The sequence below is a fragment of the Sciurus carolinensis genome, chromosome 1, assembly GCF_902686445.1.
Source record: "Sciurus carolinensis chromosome 1, mSciCar1.2, whole genome shotgun sequence".
Classification (NCBI taxonomy): domain Eukaryota; kingdom Metazoa; phylum Chordata; class Mammalia; order Rodentia; family Sciuridae; genus Sciurus; species Sciurus carolinensis.
In genome coordinates, this window is record NC_062213.1 from 197,769,356 (window position 1) to 197,788,152 (window position 18,797).

An 18,797-nucleotide genomic window follows, 5' to 3' on the forward strand; every position below is an offset into this window, starting at 1 on the left:
ACAATAAATAAACAAATAATTGTCCTGCCTTGATGAGAAACATCAGTGTATCTCATTGCAAGGGTATTAATTTTAGAAACCTATTCCCATTCATATATCTTTATGTGTTGTGTGTAGTGGGGGCTGTTTTTTTTTTTTTTTTTTTTTTTTCTCGGTATTGGGGATCGAACCCAGGGCCTTGTGCTTGCGAGGCAGGCACTCTACCAACTGAGCTATATCCCCAGCCCTGTGAGGGCTGGTTTTGACATGAAATGTTTTTTCACTGTGGTACTGTAAAGAGAGTTTGAAAGCCACTGTTGTAGAGAAACTAAAAGAGTGTTAATTATTTCATTTGAGCTAAATGCTGGTGCCAGGCGATTCCTGTCAGTAGTAGACTGGATGAAGTGTGGCACATGCATGTGGAGGCGTTTCACCTCACAGCGGAAGTGAGGCCAGCTCCGGGCAACCACTGCACAATGTACTGCTTAGGGATATGTTCTAATATGACATCCTTTCTGTTTGTGTGTTTTTGGGGGGGTGGGTACTGGTGATTTAACTCAGGTCAATTTACCACTGGACTATGTCCCTTGCCTTTTAAAAATTTTTTTATTTTGAGACAGGGTGTCACCAAGTTGCTTAGGGACTAGTGAAATTGACTACTGTCATTTTCCTTTCTGTTTGTGATTTGGACTACTCTAGGTATCTCATGTGAGCAGTATCGTGTGATATTTGTCCTTTTACGGCTGCCTGCTTCACTTAGCATGAGGTTTTCAAGTGTCATCCATGTTCTGTGTTATTCAACTGCAGCCCTGTAAAAACTCCAGCATACCGTTGTGTTGTGTTTTAGTTTTTGGTACAGGAGTGCTTTACCCAGTCACCTCCTCAGCTCTCTTTTATTTCTTATTTTGAGATATGGTCTGGCTAAGTTGCTGAGGCTGGCCTTGAACCTATGATCCTGCATCAGCCTCCATAGTCACTGGGATTATAGGCCTGTGCCAACCCATCCAGCTCCCAGGATACTGTTTTCTGATTCCAAAGAAAGAATGTGGAGGACTTAACCGAGAGGGTTTGGACATTTTATTACTTATGTGCCTCTGTGGTGATGGGCCAGGGCAATATGGAGAGCCACACTGCACCTTTGAGCTGGGGGCAATGTACAGTATAATTGTGTGCCTGCTGCACAGATGATTTCTTCAGAGATTTTATGAGTGTATTCCTTTACCTTACAACCAAGGTTGCTCTGCTTGATCCCCACCTAAAGTTTGGAGACAAGGGATGTGGCTGGTTTCCGTTCTTAGCACAGTTATCACATTCTTTGAAGTCTCTTTGAAGTCCTTCTCATATTGCCATTTTTTTTTTTTTTTTTTTTTTTTGGTACTAGGGATTGAACCCGGGGTACTCTACCACCGAATTGCATACCCTGCCTTTTTAAAAATTTTTAATTTTGAGACAGGGTCTTGCTAAGTTGTTTAAGGCCTCACTAAGTTGCAGAGCCTGGCTTTGAACTTGCAATCCTCCTATCTCAGCCTTCCGAGTAACTGGGATTATAGATGTGCACCACCCTGCCTGAGTTGTGCAGACCTTTATGTGCACTTGGATGTTTGTATGTTTGTATTGGAAAGGTACCTGAAAATTAGGTTGCTGAGTCAAAATCTCCTGTGTTGCATATTTTACATTGATAAATATTGCCAAATCCAGTATGGTTTTGAACTTTTCCTTCCTCCATTTGCATTCTGACTATGTACTATCAAATACTTGCATAGGACTTGCAGATCTATTTATAAGAAATGTAGAGTCAAAGTAGAAGTTGCTTTTAATTTTTGAATCATGGAGACATTTCACCATACAGAACTGCTTATGCAAGGTAAAATACATTGGATTAATAAAAATATCCTTTTATTGAAACAGATCTGTAATAGAAGAGCAAAGCAGAAAGATGTCCTGAAGACATGGTGATTGCTTGGTCATTTTAAACCCTGGGGAGGCTTTTGTTTTCCTTAATATTTCACTGACTCCTCAGGATGTTGATGAATGCTCTGACTTACATAATTTTGGAATGAGACTTGGCCTTGTTCCTTTTTTATTTTTACTTTTAAGTAGCATAAAATAGCAAGTTGCAGGAGAACCTGATGCTTAAAACTTAAGCTTCTTTGGAAAGTTACAAAACTCTTTGGTTTGACTATAATAACACCCAAACAGTAATAAAGTTTGATATAATCAATTGCAGTTTAAAAGATGTAAAAACAGGTATTAGTTAAATCTCGTTAACAGTATAGACATTAAGAATTTATTGTGAGAAGCACAGGAACAAAACATCATCAACTTGATGTGCCAGTGGAGGAAAAAGAGCAGTGAAGCCGTTTCTAGAAGATACCAGGCTGCATTTGTTTTTGCAGGTCACATTGCACTTGACCAGTAATCATCTTCTCTGATGTTTTCCTTGTGTTAGGAAATGGTTTCCCAGAATAACTGAGAAACAGTTTTAATTTAAATTAGTCTTATACACACACATACACACCACTCGTTAAAATTCAGACTGCGTGTTTTAATTATCTGTGGGTTTTCTTTTTACCCATAAAGCAAGTAAATAGTAAAATGTAATAACTTTGACATAAGGATTTTCCCAATTATACTGCCTCAGGTTCGTGTTGTCTTAGGGTGCCCGTGTGTGTATGGGGTTCCCTTTCTTGGGGGTCATGATCTTTCAACTTTTCCAGATTCTCTTGATGGTGTTAGGGACTGAACCCGAGGCCTCACACGTGTTATTAATATGCACATACTCTACTTCTGAGCTACTTTCCCCTAGTCCCTTGTTTAGGGTTTTAAATGTCACTTTTAAAAAAAAAATTTTTTTTCTGGTTTGGTTGTAGATGAACACAATACTTTTATTTATTTTTACATGATTCTGAGGATTGAACCCAGTGCCTCACACATAGTAGGCAAGTGTTCTACCACACTGAGCCACATCCGCAACCCTTAAATGTCCTTTTATAAAATTATGATAATTGGATGGTAGGATTTTTTTGAGGGGAAGGAGGGAACCAGGGATAGAACTCAGGGGCACTCAACCACTGAGACACATCACCAGCCCTAGTTTGCATTTTATTTTAGAGACAGTGTCTCCCTAAGTTACTTAGTGCCTCGTTGTTGTTGAGGCTGGCTTTGAACTCTCGATCCTCCTGCCTCAGCCTCCCAAGACACTGGGGATGGTAGAACTTTTATGTGCATGTGGTTTTGTTTTGTTTTTTTCCTTTTTTTTTTTTTTTTTGGAAAATACAATTGTCAAAACTATGTCAGTCCCCTCCTCCTCCCCTTACCCCGCCCCACAAAATTGCTGATCTGTGAAATTCAGAAGTCTGGAAATCATTGTGATAAAGCCTTTTCCCAAAAGACTAAGAGAATCCTGGCATGCACTGGTTTTTACATGCTCAGTGCATTTTGTCAGAGCATTTTTCTACAATAGTAGAAAAAGTCTAACATCTTAAAAAAATGATTTACATTTTGCTTGTAAATTTAAGCATGTGGGCTTTTTGTTTTGAGACAGGCATTTTTTTCTCCGATTGGTCTCAAACTCATGCACTCCAGTAATCCTCCTGCCCTAACTTCCTGAAAAACTGATGCTACAGACATACTCTACCACATATTCTACCACACATGGCTTGTTTTTCAATTTAGAAGTTGTACTTTGGTTCCATTTTTACCCTCCCTTCTCTTGTTTTATTTAAGTTTTTGATATCTGAACTGATTTTATTTCTTAATATGAAGTTTGTTTTATCAGAATAAGAATTAAGATTTGGGCTGTAGCTGGGCATGGTGGCATGTGCCTCTTAATCTTAGCTACTTGGGAGGCTGAGGTAGGAGGCTAGACTGAGCAACTTGGCAAGATCCTCCCTCAAAATTAAAAATAGGACTGGGATGTTTAAAGAAAAATGGGTTGTCTTGTTGACTTTAAAACACATTCCTAAAGCTGTTCTTGTTTATTCATTCAGCATGCTAAAGTGCTGAGTGCTTAGATTGTGTGTCAGGTACTAAGTATAGAAAGTAGAATTATTTTCTTTTGTGCCCTAATGAGAGGAAGACGGGGGAAGCAGGCACACAGCTACAGTACAGTAATTGTCAGTGTGCAGGCAGGTACTGAGTATTTTGGGAGTAGGGAAGGAAAGGTGCGATTTATTTGAATGAGCATTTCTGTAGCCTAGTGCAATTTTGAGTTTGCTACTGTTACACTATGATTATTTGCTTTTTTTTTTTTTTTTTTTCTTTTTTCCTTTTTGCAGTTTTCTTTCTTAAATAATTATGTTTCCCCCTTTCCCTGAACTGGGAATTGAACCTAGGGGTACTTTACCACTGAGCTACATCCCAGCCCTTTAAAAGTTTTGAGACAGTGTCTTGCCAAGTTGCTCACGCTGACCTTGAACTTGTGATCCTCCTGCCTCAGCTTCTCAAGTTGCTGGAGTATAGGTGTGTGCCACCAGGCCTGGCACAGTACCTTTTTTTTTTTTTTTTTTTTTTTAATCATTTGTACTTAATAGCAACAGCAAATCCTTTGCATATTACATATAGGTAAAGAGCGCAGCCCTAAGAACTGGTCCATTTCTAATGACTTTGCAGATCATCAGTTGCTTTCATTTAATATCTGCCATTGTAAAGAATGGTAAGAAAGTAGACAGATGGGGGGGGATAAGAGAAGAATGGAGGAATTATGGAGTGTGTAGAGGGAAATGGGGCAGGAGGGATGGGGGAGGAAAGATGGTGGACTGAGACAGACATCATTACCCACGTACGAATGGTGTGAATCTACGTTGTGTACAACCATAGAAACGAAAAGTTGTACCCATTTGTGTACAGTGAATCAAAATGCAGTCTGTAAAAATAAAATATATATCTAAAAAAAAGAAAGAAAGTAGACAGATGGGAAATTTGGGGAAATACTTTGTTTTTTTATTTCATTAAAGGGAGTCCTAATTGAGTAACACACTGTTAAAATAAAACTCCAGCTGACATCTGTTATTAAATTTGGAATACTTTATAGAAACAGCTCTGAATTTTGCATCTCAGAGTAGCTGACAGTTTGCTAATAGCTATAGTAGTTATGCCAAATTATTCTATTCCTAGACTTTGTCAAAACATGGACTGTAAGGAGCTAAGGAGTTTTTAGATTATGAACTTTGTCTAATATAGATAAAATATTAAATAGTATATTCATGTGATCAAAACACCCATTGAGTATGCAATGGTTTTTACCTTTTGTCCAAAAGATCATTCTGTAAGTGGCAGACTATTACTTGAAGAAACAGTAATTTAAAAAAAATCTTTATCCTTCCACCTGTCATTCCCTGAAAGCCTGTGTAGCCATTACTGCTCAGCCTGCATGCTTGCCTCTGTGACTTCCTTATCCTGGTGGTACCCGCGGCTTTCCTCCCTGCCTGCTCAAGCTTCTTTTTGTACCATAGGTCATCCATCATACAGTGTCTTGTGTTGAAATTATTCACTTAGGTATGTGTCTTTACCCTTACTGGGATAATCTGTGAGAGCAAATAGTGGCATGTCCTCCTTTGTACCTTCTGTGGGGTCTAAGAATACAGCAGATATTACATTTTTGAATGTATGAAGTAAGGTAGAATTTTATATTTGATCATTTTTCCACTTCCTATAACTCTTATTTGACATGGTACAAGATAATGATAATAATGGTGGCATATTAATAAGGCTTATTATTATCTTAAATGAATCATATTATGATATTCTGTAAATTCCTCATTTCACAGTATTTTATGTTTTCAAGAGTAGCATTTTGTACTTTTATAGCCACTGAGGGGGGGTAACTTCTTGATTTCATAATGATAAGTTTGCTGCTTTGTCCTTGAAGCCTCAGGAGTCCTTGTGCAAGTGAGGAATGCTGTAGGTTCTTTTGCTCAATTCAACTCCCTCATTGGTCTTTTTTTTTTTTTTTTTTTTTTTTTTTTTTTTTTGGTACCAGGGATTGAACCCAGGGGCGCTTAACCACTGAGCCATATCCCCAACCCTTTTTGTATTTTATTTAGATACAGAGTCCCACTGAGTTACTTAGCACCTTGCTAAGGTGCTGAGGCTGGCTTTGAAGTGACCATCCTCCTGCCCCAGTTTCCTGAGCCAGAGATTACAGGCATGTGCCACTACTCCTGGCTGCTTTGTTGTTGATGTTGTTGTTTTTGTTGTTAGAAGGAATTGAACCCAGGGGTGCTTTACCACTGAGCTACATTTTTTTTTTTTTCCAACAGGGTCTCACTAAATTACCCAGGCTGGCCTTGAATTTGTAATCTTCCTGCCTTTACCTCCCTAATAGCTGGAATTATGGTTTGCACTGCTGTCCCTGGCCAGCCCCTCATTCTGTATGTCTCAGTGCTTCGTTTTACTATCATTATGACTTCACTTTTTTCTTTTTCACTTTACTATTGAGCTATGTCTCTAGTTATTTTTATTTTTTATTCTGAGATGGGTTCTTACTACATGGCTGAGGCTGGCCTTGAATTTATGATCCTCTTGCCTCAGCCTCTCTAGTAACTGGGATTATAGGCATGCACCACCATGCCCAGATCCTTATTATGTTTTGAAATTGTGAAGAATAAACTTTATTGCATTTTAAATCTTCAGCTTCCTTTTAGGTACATGATGGGAATTCCAACTTTATAAAGACCTATTTGCTTCAAGAGGATTGATTGTCAGATATCTAGTTGTATAGGAACCAGAATCACAGGTTAATAACATATAATGCATAGTGAGGAAATTTAGTTCCCATATTTCACATGTATGTGTATCAGTGAATGTGATTTTTGTGAAACTGTTCAAAAGAAAACTTTCTTACTTTTTGCATTTGTATTAGGTCTTCTTATTTTCCTCAAAAGTGATGAAGTTTTGGGGGAAACACAAACTGAAGTCAACCTGATAGAATCCAAGCTCCTTGAAGGCAGAAACTGTTCAGAGGAGCACCAAGTTTATAGGCGTTGCTATTTTGGATTTCTTTGAGTTGGTGAGCTCTCACAGACTTTGAGTTTCCTCCAGTAAACTGTCATTTATTGGTATGTGCTGTCTTTGTAGAATCATCATGAAGTAGGTAAGAACTTTCCTTTTTTAAGGCTAGAGAACTTTTCCTTTATTACTGTGTGACTTACCCTAAGTCACATTAAAGCTAGAATTACCCTAGCATTAAAGCTAGAAGCAGTAGCTATATCTACCAGTCTGAAAGTCTTAATTTTAATTTTTACCTCAGAAGGGCAAGCTGTTTGGATTTTAGAAAGTGATTTTGGGCTAGGGATGTGTCTTAGTTTTAAAGCACTTGCCTAGCTTGTGTGAATCCCTGGGTTTACTCCAAAGCACCCAAACAGAAAGAGAAACTGATATTTATTTGAATGGATTTGATGAGCTGGGGTCGTGGCTCAGTGGTAGAGCGCTTGCCTAGCATTCGAGAGGCACTGGGTTTGATTCTCAGTACCATGTATAAATAAATAAATAAGTGTCCATCAACAACTAAAAAAAATTTTTTTAAATAAAAAAATGGAATTTGATATAGTAATTTTTTTTTTTTTTTTTTTTTTTGCGGTGCTGGGGATCAAACCCAGGGCCTTGTACTCACAAGGCAAGCACTCTACCAACTGAGCTATCTCCCCAGCCCCTGATATAGTAATTTTTTAGAGGAAAAAAGTTCTCTTGCTGGGCATTGTGGCCCTAGCAATTTAGTGAGGCCCTAAGCAACCAAGAGAGACACTGTCTCAAAATAAAAAATAAAAAACCTGGGGATGTCAGGAGTTGAGTGCTCCTAGGCTAAATTCCCAATAATCCCCCCCACCCCCAAAATTCTCCTGGGCCAATTAGATGGTTTCTTAAACACCTCTTTCTTGACCTGGCAGTGGGTGACTGGGTGTGGCTTGTGAGCCTGGCAATAGACTCTCAGGCCAGTGTACACCTTACAAGTTTAGAATTTGCCAGACATGGTGGTACATGCCTGTAATCCCAGTGACTCAGGAGGCTGAGGCAGGAGGATTACAAGTTTGAGGACAGCCTCAGCAATTTAGCAAGGCCCTAAGTAATTTGGCAAGACCCTGTCTCAAAAATAAAAAGGGCCGGGGATGTAGCTCAGTTATAGAGTACCCTAGGATTCAATCCCCAGTGCCAAAAAAAAAGAAAAAAAAAAAAGAAGAAGAAGAAGAAGAAAAAGTTCAGAATTTGCCAGGCATGGTGGCCTACACCTAATTCCAGATATTCAAGAGGCTGAGATAGGAAGATCCCAAGTTCAGGGCCCACTTGCACATCTTAATATAGACCCTGTCTCAAAAAATTTTAAAAGGGTTGGGAATGTAGCTCAGAGGTAGACAACTCTGAGTTCAACCCCCAGTACTTGGGGGAGGGGAGGTCAGAATTCAAGGGATCAGAGGTATATACTAATTATGACCAATAAAATATCTTGGCAATATCCAATGACATACATGGGTTTGGGTCTCCTATTCCTGAGAAATGGTGTAATTTTTTTTTTTTTTTGTGGTGCTGGGGATCGAACTCAGGGACTTGTGCTTACAGCACAGAAATGGTGTAATTTTTTAATAAAATAATGTGAGGTCAGCATAAGGGTGTTCTGAGTAGAAATGCCTTAAACTTTGGGCTCATCTAAATGGACTTTGCGTTCAAGGAGCTTGGATTGATTCCATTAAGTTAACTTCAGTTTGTGTTTGTCCTGAAACTCCATCACTTTGAGGAAAATGAGACGACCTAATACAAACGTTAAGAGGTTTCTTTTAAACACTTTGACAAATATCACATTCGTTGAGTTAATGCACATACATGGGAAACGTTTTGTAGGGCCTTTTGGCATGAAAACAAGAAAAACTCAGCTTTAGGATGCCTCCATGTCCTCAGGGAGTATACGTGATGGTTCCATTACCTAATCATGGAAGTGAAAATGAAGGGCCATGAAAATTGGCACTGGGCATGTAATTACTGAGGCATTGAGCCCACTCCTGGTGTGCTCCTCGGCATCTGTGCCAGGGTCAGGCTAGCAAAAATGCCTTCAGGGGTCTGAGGCTTGATGTGTTTGTGGACAGAGAAATGACTGAGTGGCTCATACAGCATGTGTTGAGACTTGCCAGTTGTACTCTTAGAAGATTTGGAAAGGGAGTAAGTTGTTTTGTTGAATCAAACAGATTTATTTTGCTTGGGGAAAAAATAAAGCATAAATGACCTTTGTAGTCTCCATTGATTCAGTTTGTTCTGAAGCAGACCTTCTTAGGCTCATAGTCTGTGAGAATCTCATGCAAAGTAACCAGGCACGATAGCACACGCCTGTAATCCCAGCATTTCGGTAGGCTGAGGCAGGAGGATGGCAAGTTCAAGGCCAGCCTGAGCAAAATAGTGAGACCCTGTCTCAAAATACAAAAAAGGACTGGGATGTAGCTCAGTGATACAGTACCCCTGGGTTCAATCTCTCTCGCCTTTTCTCCCTCTCTCTCTCTCACATACACATACACAAACACAAGAATGTTGTACAAGGGAATGACTGTATTTAATTCAATTTGAACCAAACTCAAACTCAAGTAGTTAATTTCTTTGGACTCTTTTTTTTTTTTTTTTTTTTTTTTTTGCGGTACTGGGGATCGAACTCAGGGCCTTGCGCTTGCAAGGCAAGCACTCTACCAGCTGAGCTATCTCCCCAGCCCCAATTTCTTTGGACTCTTAACAGTGATTTTAGAGCAGAAGGGAGTTAATAAAGTAATTCAGTAAATTAGGGAAATGGCCAATAGGAAGAAATAATGTACAGGACAACAAGAAAGAGGAAGTTTTGAAAGTGATTTTTTTCTTTTTAGTAACAGAAGTCACCATTTTTTTTTTCTTTTGCCAGAAAAACATTTCCGATTTTTACTTTGTATTTCACATGAATGTACCTGCTTTTAATACAGGAGTTAAGACTGGAGATGGAGATATCTGTTCACTGAAATATAGCTCACTCAAGTCGGGGTGGGAAAAGGCCTTAGGTTCTTTATGTAATGCAGTTGAAAGCAAATTAATTATGATGCTCTTGGTTTTGGGGGATGGAGAGAAATGCAACTCTTGCATGGTCACTGCCTCTCCCCCCACACTACCAGGAGGATTTGGGCCACCCTGTCACCCAGGAGCTGCCAGCTACCCATTATCACTAAGATTCTAGCAGCCAAGTTGCTAGGACACATTTGCAATATTGTGAGCTGTACACCTATTCGGTAGATGAACCATTTTTGGAAGTGATGAGTTTTGATTCATGTTTCCCATTGTCCTTAATTGATCATTCTTCCAACTTTTAAAGCTGTGCACAACTAGTAAATGAATTACAGGAGAGTCAGAGATGAGGTGGGAGTGCTCCATCCTCTCTCCTCCCCTCCCCCTCACCTTTTGCGACGTTTCAGATCTTTCTCAAAGTCTCAAAGCATATTTTCTCCCTATTTCTTACCCCTTTTATCAGTTCTACATACAGAGAATGCTGGATGTTTGTAAAGTGAGGTGGCATAGTGAATGGTCTGGGTGGATGTGTATGGAACAAGGTGAGTGTATTAAAGAAGAATAAAATTATCTCAGATGTCTCTTCAAGAAAGAACTGGCATGCTGAGTAGGGTGGCGCTCACCTGTAATCCCAGTGGCTTGGGAGGCTGAGGCTGAAGGACCACAAGTTCAAAGCCAGCCTCAGCCGCTTAGCGAGGTCCTAAGCAACTCAGCGAGACCCTGTCTCTAAATAAAATATAAAAAGGACTAGGCATGTGGCTCAGTGGTTAAGTGTTCCTGGGTTCAATCCTCAGTAGCAAAAAAGAAAAAAGGCTGGCTGGCTACCTCTAAAGGAGTGTAGCTGAAGCTGTTAGCCTCTTCAAGGTCAGCCCCCACTTTGGAGTCAAGGTCATGCTCTTCCTAGAGGGGTCCCAACCAGTGGCTAAGCAAAGCAGTGTGTGTGAGCTTTTCCTTGTCCCTGTACTGTGTTCCTTTAACTGGCCGTCTGTGCTAGCTCTCACAGGCTTGTGCATCGTGGCCTGCCTGCCCAGTCCTGCTTCTTCCTGTCACAGAAGTTACTCATCAGTCAGCCTTTTTCATTCCTACTACTGTTGAGCATCTGCTCCCTGAAGAATCTAACTGGGGACACAGTTCTTACATAAATCACCCTGTTTCCTTAATTTTACCGTTTTTACCTCAGGCCTTGCATGTATCAGTGGGTTGCCTTCCCCTGTACATTTATGGACTTTCTAGAAAATTTAAGGAATACAGATAAGTACAAAGAGGAAAATACTAAAATTATGTGTATCTCCACTAGAAATAACTACTGATAATAGCTTATTTGGGTAAACTTTAGACAAGTGCATAAGTACTTGGCTCAGTGAATCTTTCACGAACAGAACACATCCATATAATCAGTACCCAATCAGGAAACAGAACATTACTAGCACTTTAGGGGCTTCGCAGTTGGTCACCACTATCTTCATTTGTAACATAAGGTAATTTGCCTAGTTTTAAACTTGACATAAATATAATCATGTAGTATGTATTCTCATCGTCTTTTGCTTAGTATTATGTCTGCAAGATTTATCTGTGAATGTATTTGTCATTCCTGGGTGTATAATATTTCATTGTGTGAATGTGCCACCATTTATCTTTTCTAGACATTTGGGTTAATTCAGTTTTTTATTGCCTGGATCTGGTATGATGTTTCTATTGTAAATATTGTATTATATGTTATATTGTAGCTAGTTAATTATTCTGGGAGCATTTATTATGCTCCTAAGTGACTTATCTTATGTAAAAGCTGGAATAAAATATTTTTGTTTTGCTTTTGCAGCTCTGAGAATCAAACCCAAGTCTTGTATGTACAAACTCTCTGTCACTGAGCTATGCCCCTAGCCTCAAAATGTTATTCTTAATTCACATCCTCAGAATGTTATTACTCTTTGCAGGACCAGTTAGTTTTTCCTTTTGAAGTTCACGGTCTTGGATCGTTGTTACTGACCATTGGAGGCTAGCTTTTTATTCTTTTTGCTGTCTGTCAGATTTTCAAGTTAAAGGAATTATTGGAGAACAAGTTTTCCAGTTTTAAGATTATACCAGAACTCGGCTGCCTTTCTGGTTTTCAGTGGTGGTGGTGGTGTAATCAAATTCTTTGTGGGTAGGCTTGGATTTTGAGCTCCTCCTGTTAGGTTAAGGTGGCTCACAACTAGTGTGGGGAGGTGCTGAACAGAAGAGGTCATAGGGAGGGAGGGAGAGCTGAACAGCATAGGACCTGAGCTGTTGATAAGAGTGCACACTGACATTTGTTTCTTACCTACTCTAGCTGTCAAGTGGAATGTCATGGCCAGTTCCTCGGACAGTGAAGATGATAGTTTCATGGCTGTGGACCAAGAAGAAACTGTACTGGAAGGGACAATGGAGCAAGATGAGGACCCCCATCCGGTATTGGATGTTTTGGAGACGAGACATGACAGGTCCATGTCTGAGCTGCCAGAAGAGGTTCTGGAGTATATCCTGTCCTTCCTCTCACCGTATCAGGAACACAAAACCGCAGCCCTTGTCTGCAAACAGTGGTATCGACTTATCAAAGGTACTGTGAAGGAGAAATCTTTATTAATAAGCCCTTTAAAATTGTGTTCAATGATTTATTTTTAGATTCCCAACTTCCTTTCTCCCTTAAATGTATTATGATTATAAAATGACTATTAGACAACCCATTTTCCTTTTGTTATATTGGTTAGTTTTATGAATAGCTTGAATATGTAGTATTTAAAATGAGGATTTGCAGTTTTAAAATGAGAATTCTTTTAAAAATCTTCATATTCTTACAGGTGATTTAGAAAATTCTGTTCTTGAATAGGCAAAGTAGGCATGGCTATGAGAGAATGATAAAAGCTAACATGAATATGCTCTTACCATGTGTCAAGCACTGTTTTAACTGCTTTAGTCTCAGAGCAAACTACAAATAGAATATACTTCATTTTAGGACACTGAGGGAGGCAGTTAACTAACTTAACCAAGGTCACACAAGTAGTAAATTAAGGATTCAAGATTCACAGTCGATTTGACTTTAGAGTCCTTGCTCTTAACTAGGAGATATAGATACACATATATATTTAAAAAATCTCTCAAAGTAGCTAATTTTCGCAACACATGATCATGAAAGCATTTACTACTTAATTTTATCTCTAAGAAGCACAGGCTCTATGTGCATTTTTTTTGCTTTTTCTTTTTGTGTTTCATGGTGCTGGGGATTGAACTCACAGCCTAATACATGCTAGGCAAGTGCTTTACCTCTGAGCTACATCTCCAGCTCTTTTTAAAAATTTTATTTTGGGAAGGGTCTTGCCAAGTTGCCCAGGCTGGCCTCACACTTGGAATCCTCTTGCTTTACCCTCCTGAAGAGCTGGGATTTCAGGCATGTATCACCATGCTCAGGTGAATTTACTCTTGACAGGGTACCTTCTATGTGTTTGAGCAAATGTACAGCATGTATCCACTGTTATAGTATAGCATAGTAATGTCACTGATCTGGAAGTCCTCTGTGCTTTGCCTAGTCGTCCTTCCCTTTCCCCTGTCCCTGCAATGACTGATCTTTCTTCTGTCTCCATTGTTTTGCCTTATTCCAGAATGTCATATAGCCTTTCAGAGTGGCTTCCCTCACTTAGTAATAAGCATGTCAGTTTTCTCCTTGTCTGTTCTTGGGTGGTTAGCTCATTTCTTGTCTGGATGAACCATAGTTCATTTATTCATTCACCACTAAAAGACACCTTGCTTTTGAAGTGGCCGTACCATTTTGTATCACCACCAGCAACAGATAAAGAGTTCCTATTCCACATCCTCAACAGTATATTTAGTTGTCATTGTTTTAGAATTTCCCCATTAAAATAGGCATGTAGTAGTTTGTCATTTTAATTTGCATTTATCTGATGATAAATTATATGGAGCATCTTTTCATCTGCTTACTTATCATCCATATATCTTTGGTTAGGTGACTGTTAAGGTCTTTGGCCTGTTTTTAAAAACTGAACTTCTTTTATTGTTGAGTTTCTGGGAGTACTGTGTATGTTTTGGATAATACTCCTTTATCAGATAAATCTTTTGCAAATATTTTCTCCCACTTTGCAGCCTGTCCTTTCATTCTCTTGACAGTGTTTTTAACAGAGTGGAAAATTGTAATTCTTTGGGAGGGGGACATTGGGAATTAAATGCAGGAGTGCTTTTCCATTGAGCTCTTTATATCTTCAACCATTTTTAATTTTTTATTTTGGGACAAGGTCTTATTAAGTTACTCAGGCTGGCCTCGAACTTGGGATCCTATTGCCTTAGCTTCCCAAGTTGTTGGGATTATAGGCATGTGTCTCTGCATCCAGCCAGAAATTTCAATGAAATCCAGTTTATCAGTTCTTTCTTTCATGAGTTGTGCCTTTGGTGTTGTATCTAAAAAGTGATCTTCAAGCCCAGGGTCATCTAGATTTTCTGTAACCTTCAATGAGTTTTATAGTTTTGCATTTTACATTTGGGTCTCTGATCCATTTTGAGTTAGTTTTGATGAAGGGAGTCTAGGTTCCTTTTTTTTTGATTGTAGATAAGCAGAGTTCAGCACCACTTGTTGTAAAAGGTTCTTTCCTTCATTTTCTTGGCTTTGCTCCCTCGTTGAAGATGGTGTTGAGCCAGACCAGTGGCTTCTGCCTATAATACCAGTGGCTCAGGAGGCTGAGTCAGGAGGATTGCTAGTTCAAAGCCAACCTCAGCAACTTAGCAAAGCCCTAAGCAACTCAGCAAGACCCTGTCTCTAAATAAAAAGGGCTGGGGATATGGCTCAGTGGTTGAGTGCCCCGGGTTCAATCCCTGATGACCAAAAAAAAAAAAAGATGGTGTTGAGTATATTTGGGTCTTTTTCTGGGCTTTCATTCTGTTCCATTGTTTATTCTGTTGTCAATACCCCACCAACTTGAGTGCTGTTGCTTTATAATAAGTCTTGAATTCAGGTAGTATGAGTCTTCTGACTTTGCTTTTCTCCTTCAATATTAGGTTGGCTATTAGGGACTTTTGCTTCTCCACATAAACTTGAAAATCAGTTTGTTGAAATCCATAAAATAACCTGCTGGGGTTTTGATTAGGACTGCATTGAATCTCTAGCTCAAGTTGGGAAGAATTGGTATCTAACAATATTTTGTCTTTCTGCCCATGAGCAAGGAATATCTTTCCATTCATTTATTCTATTTTTAAATTTTATATAATTTTTGGTGCTGGGAATTAAACCCAGGGCTTTATGCAGGCAAGGTAGGTGCTCTGTTACTAAGATATCTCTAAACCCCTTTCCTTTTATTTAATTCTTGTATTTCTTTCATCAGAATTTTGTAGTTTTCTTCATGTGGATCTCGTACATGTTTTCATGAGGTTTATACCTAAGTAATTTTTTGGTGCTAACATAAATGGCATTGTTTTTAATTTTAAACTCCTTGTTTATTGTTTTAAATTCCTTATTGTTGGGGATTGATTTTTGTATATTAACTTTTATTCCATTACATTGCTATAATCACTTATTAATTGTGGAACCAAGACAGCTTTTTTTTCTTAATCATTGTGTATCCATCTTTCACTCACTACTGCCTTACCTCAATTCAACATTTGCAAATCTGGTGCTATTATTCATTAGAAATGGTCATACTGTTTAAAAATATTCTAATTCTTTTTAACTGTGAGTTTAGCTAAGTGGAATTTATCATAATATGGGGATAGTGAGCATGATAGAAAACATGTATAACTGTACTGTGATTCTGCTTGATTCTGCTTAAGGATCCCCTAAGGTTGCATAAATTGAGAAATGATAAATTCTTTCAAAATGTAAGTTAATTGATTGGACTCTTCAAAAGTTTGCTCCGATGAAGTCAGTCATTGAAATGAATGTGTTAGAAAAATAGGTTGTTCCTGAAACATAAAACTTTCACCTTTTTTTAATGGGCTGTGTTTTTTAGAGAAGTTTTAGGTTTCTGCAAGTCTGAAAATTTCCCATATGCTTCCTACCATTGCATGACTCACAGCCTCCCTCTTATTAGCATGTCCACCTAAGTGGTACATTTGTTAGAGTTAATAAGCCTACATTGATATATTATTATCACCTAGAGTCCATAGTTTACATGAGGCTTCACTCTTAGTGTTGTACGTTCTGTGGATTTGGACAAATGTATAATGACAAGAATCTGCCATTACAGTAAAGGCTCTCCTTTTTTTTCCTAAATAATCTCTTTGAAAAATTCTTTTTTCTTAGTCATAAATTCATCATTTCATAACATTTTTAAAAATGTATATATTTTTTAGATATTGATGGACCTTTATTTTATTCATTTATTTATATGTGGTGCTGAGAATCGAACCCAGTGCCTCACACATTCTAGGCAAGTGCTCACCACTGAACCACATCCCCAGCCCCATTTCATGATTTTTTATAAGCTAATTATTATATCCTTGTTTAAGATGGAGAATGCTTGGGAATTGTGGTCTATCTATAGATATTCATAATACCTACTAAATTACAGATACTGTCTTATCATATTCTTTCACAGAGCTAAATTATCCTTTTACTTTGGAGAAAATAAATACCAATTATCTTGACGTATTGCCTCATGATGTAACATAAAGGTGGCCGGGGTTACGTTGTAAGCTAATTTTGTAATCTTGAGATAAGTCCCTGTATCTTGGTAAAAATGAAAAGATTAGATCTTCCCAATTTGAAATTCTATGATTGTTTCCTATCTTTCAATAAAAATCAAAGAAATTAATCTTGTGTGGTGACTGGAGTGGTGGTAGGGAGGCTGAGGCAGGACAATCACAAGTTTGAGGCCAGCCTCAAGGCCAGCCTTGGGAACTTAGCCAGACCCTGTCTCAAAATAAAAAGGACAGGGATGTGGCTCAGTGGTAGAATACTTCTGGGTTCCATCCCCAGTACCTCCCTCCAAAAAAAAAAAAAAAAAAAAATCAAAGACATTTGGACTAGTTTTCTTTCCACCACCAACTGAAATTTTTTTTTTAAAGGAATCAGAAAAAGAGAACAAGTTCTTTCTTTCAGTGCAGTTTTGGACAGTTTCTTTAACCATTCTAGACTTATTTCCTTACTCTACAAAATGATGCTAATCATGCCTACTTCAGAGCCAAGAATATTAAAATTGAATCACACGTAGAACTCTAAGGCCTAAATGAAGCAAAGCATAATCTTCATTCTTCATATACAAAAAAATTTTAATGGAAAACATCATTAGAGTATGAGCTGATGACATAAATAAAGACTAAAAGTCGCGTTTCATTTAGCCCAGGAATCACCGCTATCTCTTAGGAAAGCATAGAAGATATTTCCCTATGGGAAAGATGATCGTCTAGATGAAATCAGCACAAGTAAGAAAGCTTACTTCCTTACTTTAGGCAAGAATCGTTTTAATATTTGTACCACTTAGGCCTGCAAATTTGCCTCTCTGCATTTCTACCAAATCAAGCTATCTTCATTTCAGGGCATTCATGTATTAATGATTTTTTCTTTGCTTAATAAGGCTGTCTTATCTTTATGATTTAAGAGTCATACCGAATTCACTTTTTTTTTGGTACTAGGGACAGAACCCAGGAGTACTTAACCACTGAGCCACATCCCCAGCCCTATTTTGTATTTTATTTAGAGACAGGGTCTCATTGAGTTGCTTAGGGTCTCAATAAGTTGCTGAAGCTAGCTTTGAACTTGCAATCCTCCTGCTTTGGCCTCCTGAGTTGCTGGGATTACAGGCATGTGCTACCACACCTGGCCAGATTCACTTTTAAGAATTATACTCACAGAAAGTTTATACTGATTTTTTGTTTGTTTTACTAATTATTTCTTTCAAGGCCAAATAAAAGTCAGATCTGTGTTTTCTTTTCCATTAAAAAAAAAAAAAGTTAAAAGACAGAGTTTTAATAATTTTACCTACCAGTAAGTGTTCAAGCTGAAGCATTTGCTTTTCTGCCTTTAGGTGTGGCCCATCAGTGTTACCATGGTTTCATGAAGGCTGTCCAGGAAGGAAACATTCAGTGGGAGAGTCGGACTTATCCTTATCCTGGAACCCCAATCACTCAGCGGTTTTCACACAGTAAGTTTCTAGGTGAAAGCAAACCCCACCTGCCTCTCCTCATTTTCCAGAAACTATTTTGGTTGCATGTATTTTGTCTCACTTTTTAATGAAGAGACTGTAAAATGAGAGTTTTAATTAAGTTTACAACCAGAAATAAGAAAATTGTGAACCTAAATTTATTGTAAGAGCTGGGCATACAGCTCACTTGATTGCCTTGTGTCTAGACAAGGCCCTGGGTTTGATCCCTACACCACAAATGAACAAATAAATAAATTGTAGGTGCTTTATTAATTATTTTATGTTCTGTTTTCTCACTGAATTTTTTTAAACTCCAAAGAAGTCAAGGCATTATATTTAGAATATTGAATGTTTGACATCATGTGAGGGAAAATCAAAGGAAAGACAGGAAGATGTTTCTGAGATCCTGGCTTAGGGGTAGCCAGGTCCTAGCACTGAGTCTTAAAGTGACTATTTTAAGAGAATATTTTATGCTCAACAAGCATGAAATTTGACTGAAGTTGCATAGCAATTTTGAATATGAAGGGTATTGATATGAATAGTAAAATTATAACTATACCAAATAGATGTGATTTAGGTTTTTTTTTTTTTTTTTTTTTTTTTTGTGGTCAGTGGATCTTTTATCTTATTTATTTATATGTGGTGCTGAGTATCGAGCCCAGGGTGTGCAAAGCAAGCGCTCTACCACAGAGCCACAACTCTAGTCCCTGTGATTGG

At 38.3% G+C, this 18,797-nt stretch overlaps 1 protein-coding gene across 1 annotated transcript in view; it reads left to right on the plus strand.

Moving 5' to 3' along the window:
• Positions 1 to 18,797, plus strand: part of Fbxo42 (F-box protein 42) — a 106,573-nt gene that overhangs the window by 26,247 nt on the left and 61,529 nt on the right. Inside the window, exons 2-3 of the mRNA XM_047557172.1 lie at positions 12,290 to 12,556; positions 17,964 to 18,080. Of these exons, the coding sequence (XP_047413128.1) occupies positions 12,307 to 12,556; positions 17,964 to 18,080 (367 nt within the window). The 5' untranslated portion in view covers positions 12,290 to 12,306. The remainder of the gene's footprint in view (positions 1 to 12,289; positions 12,557 to 17,963; positions 18,081 to 18,797) is intronic.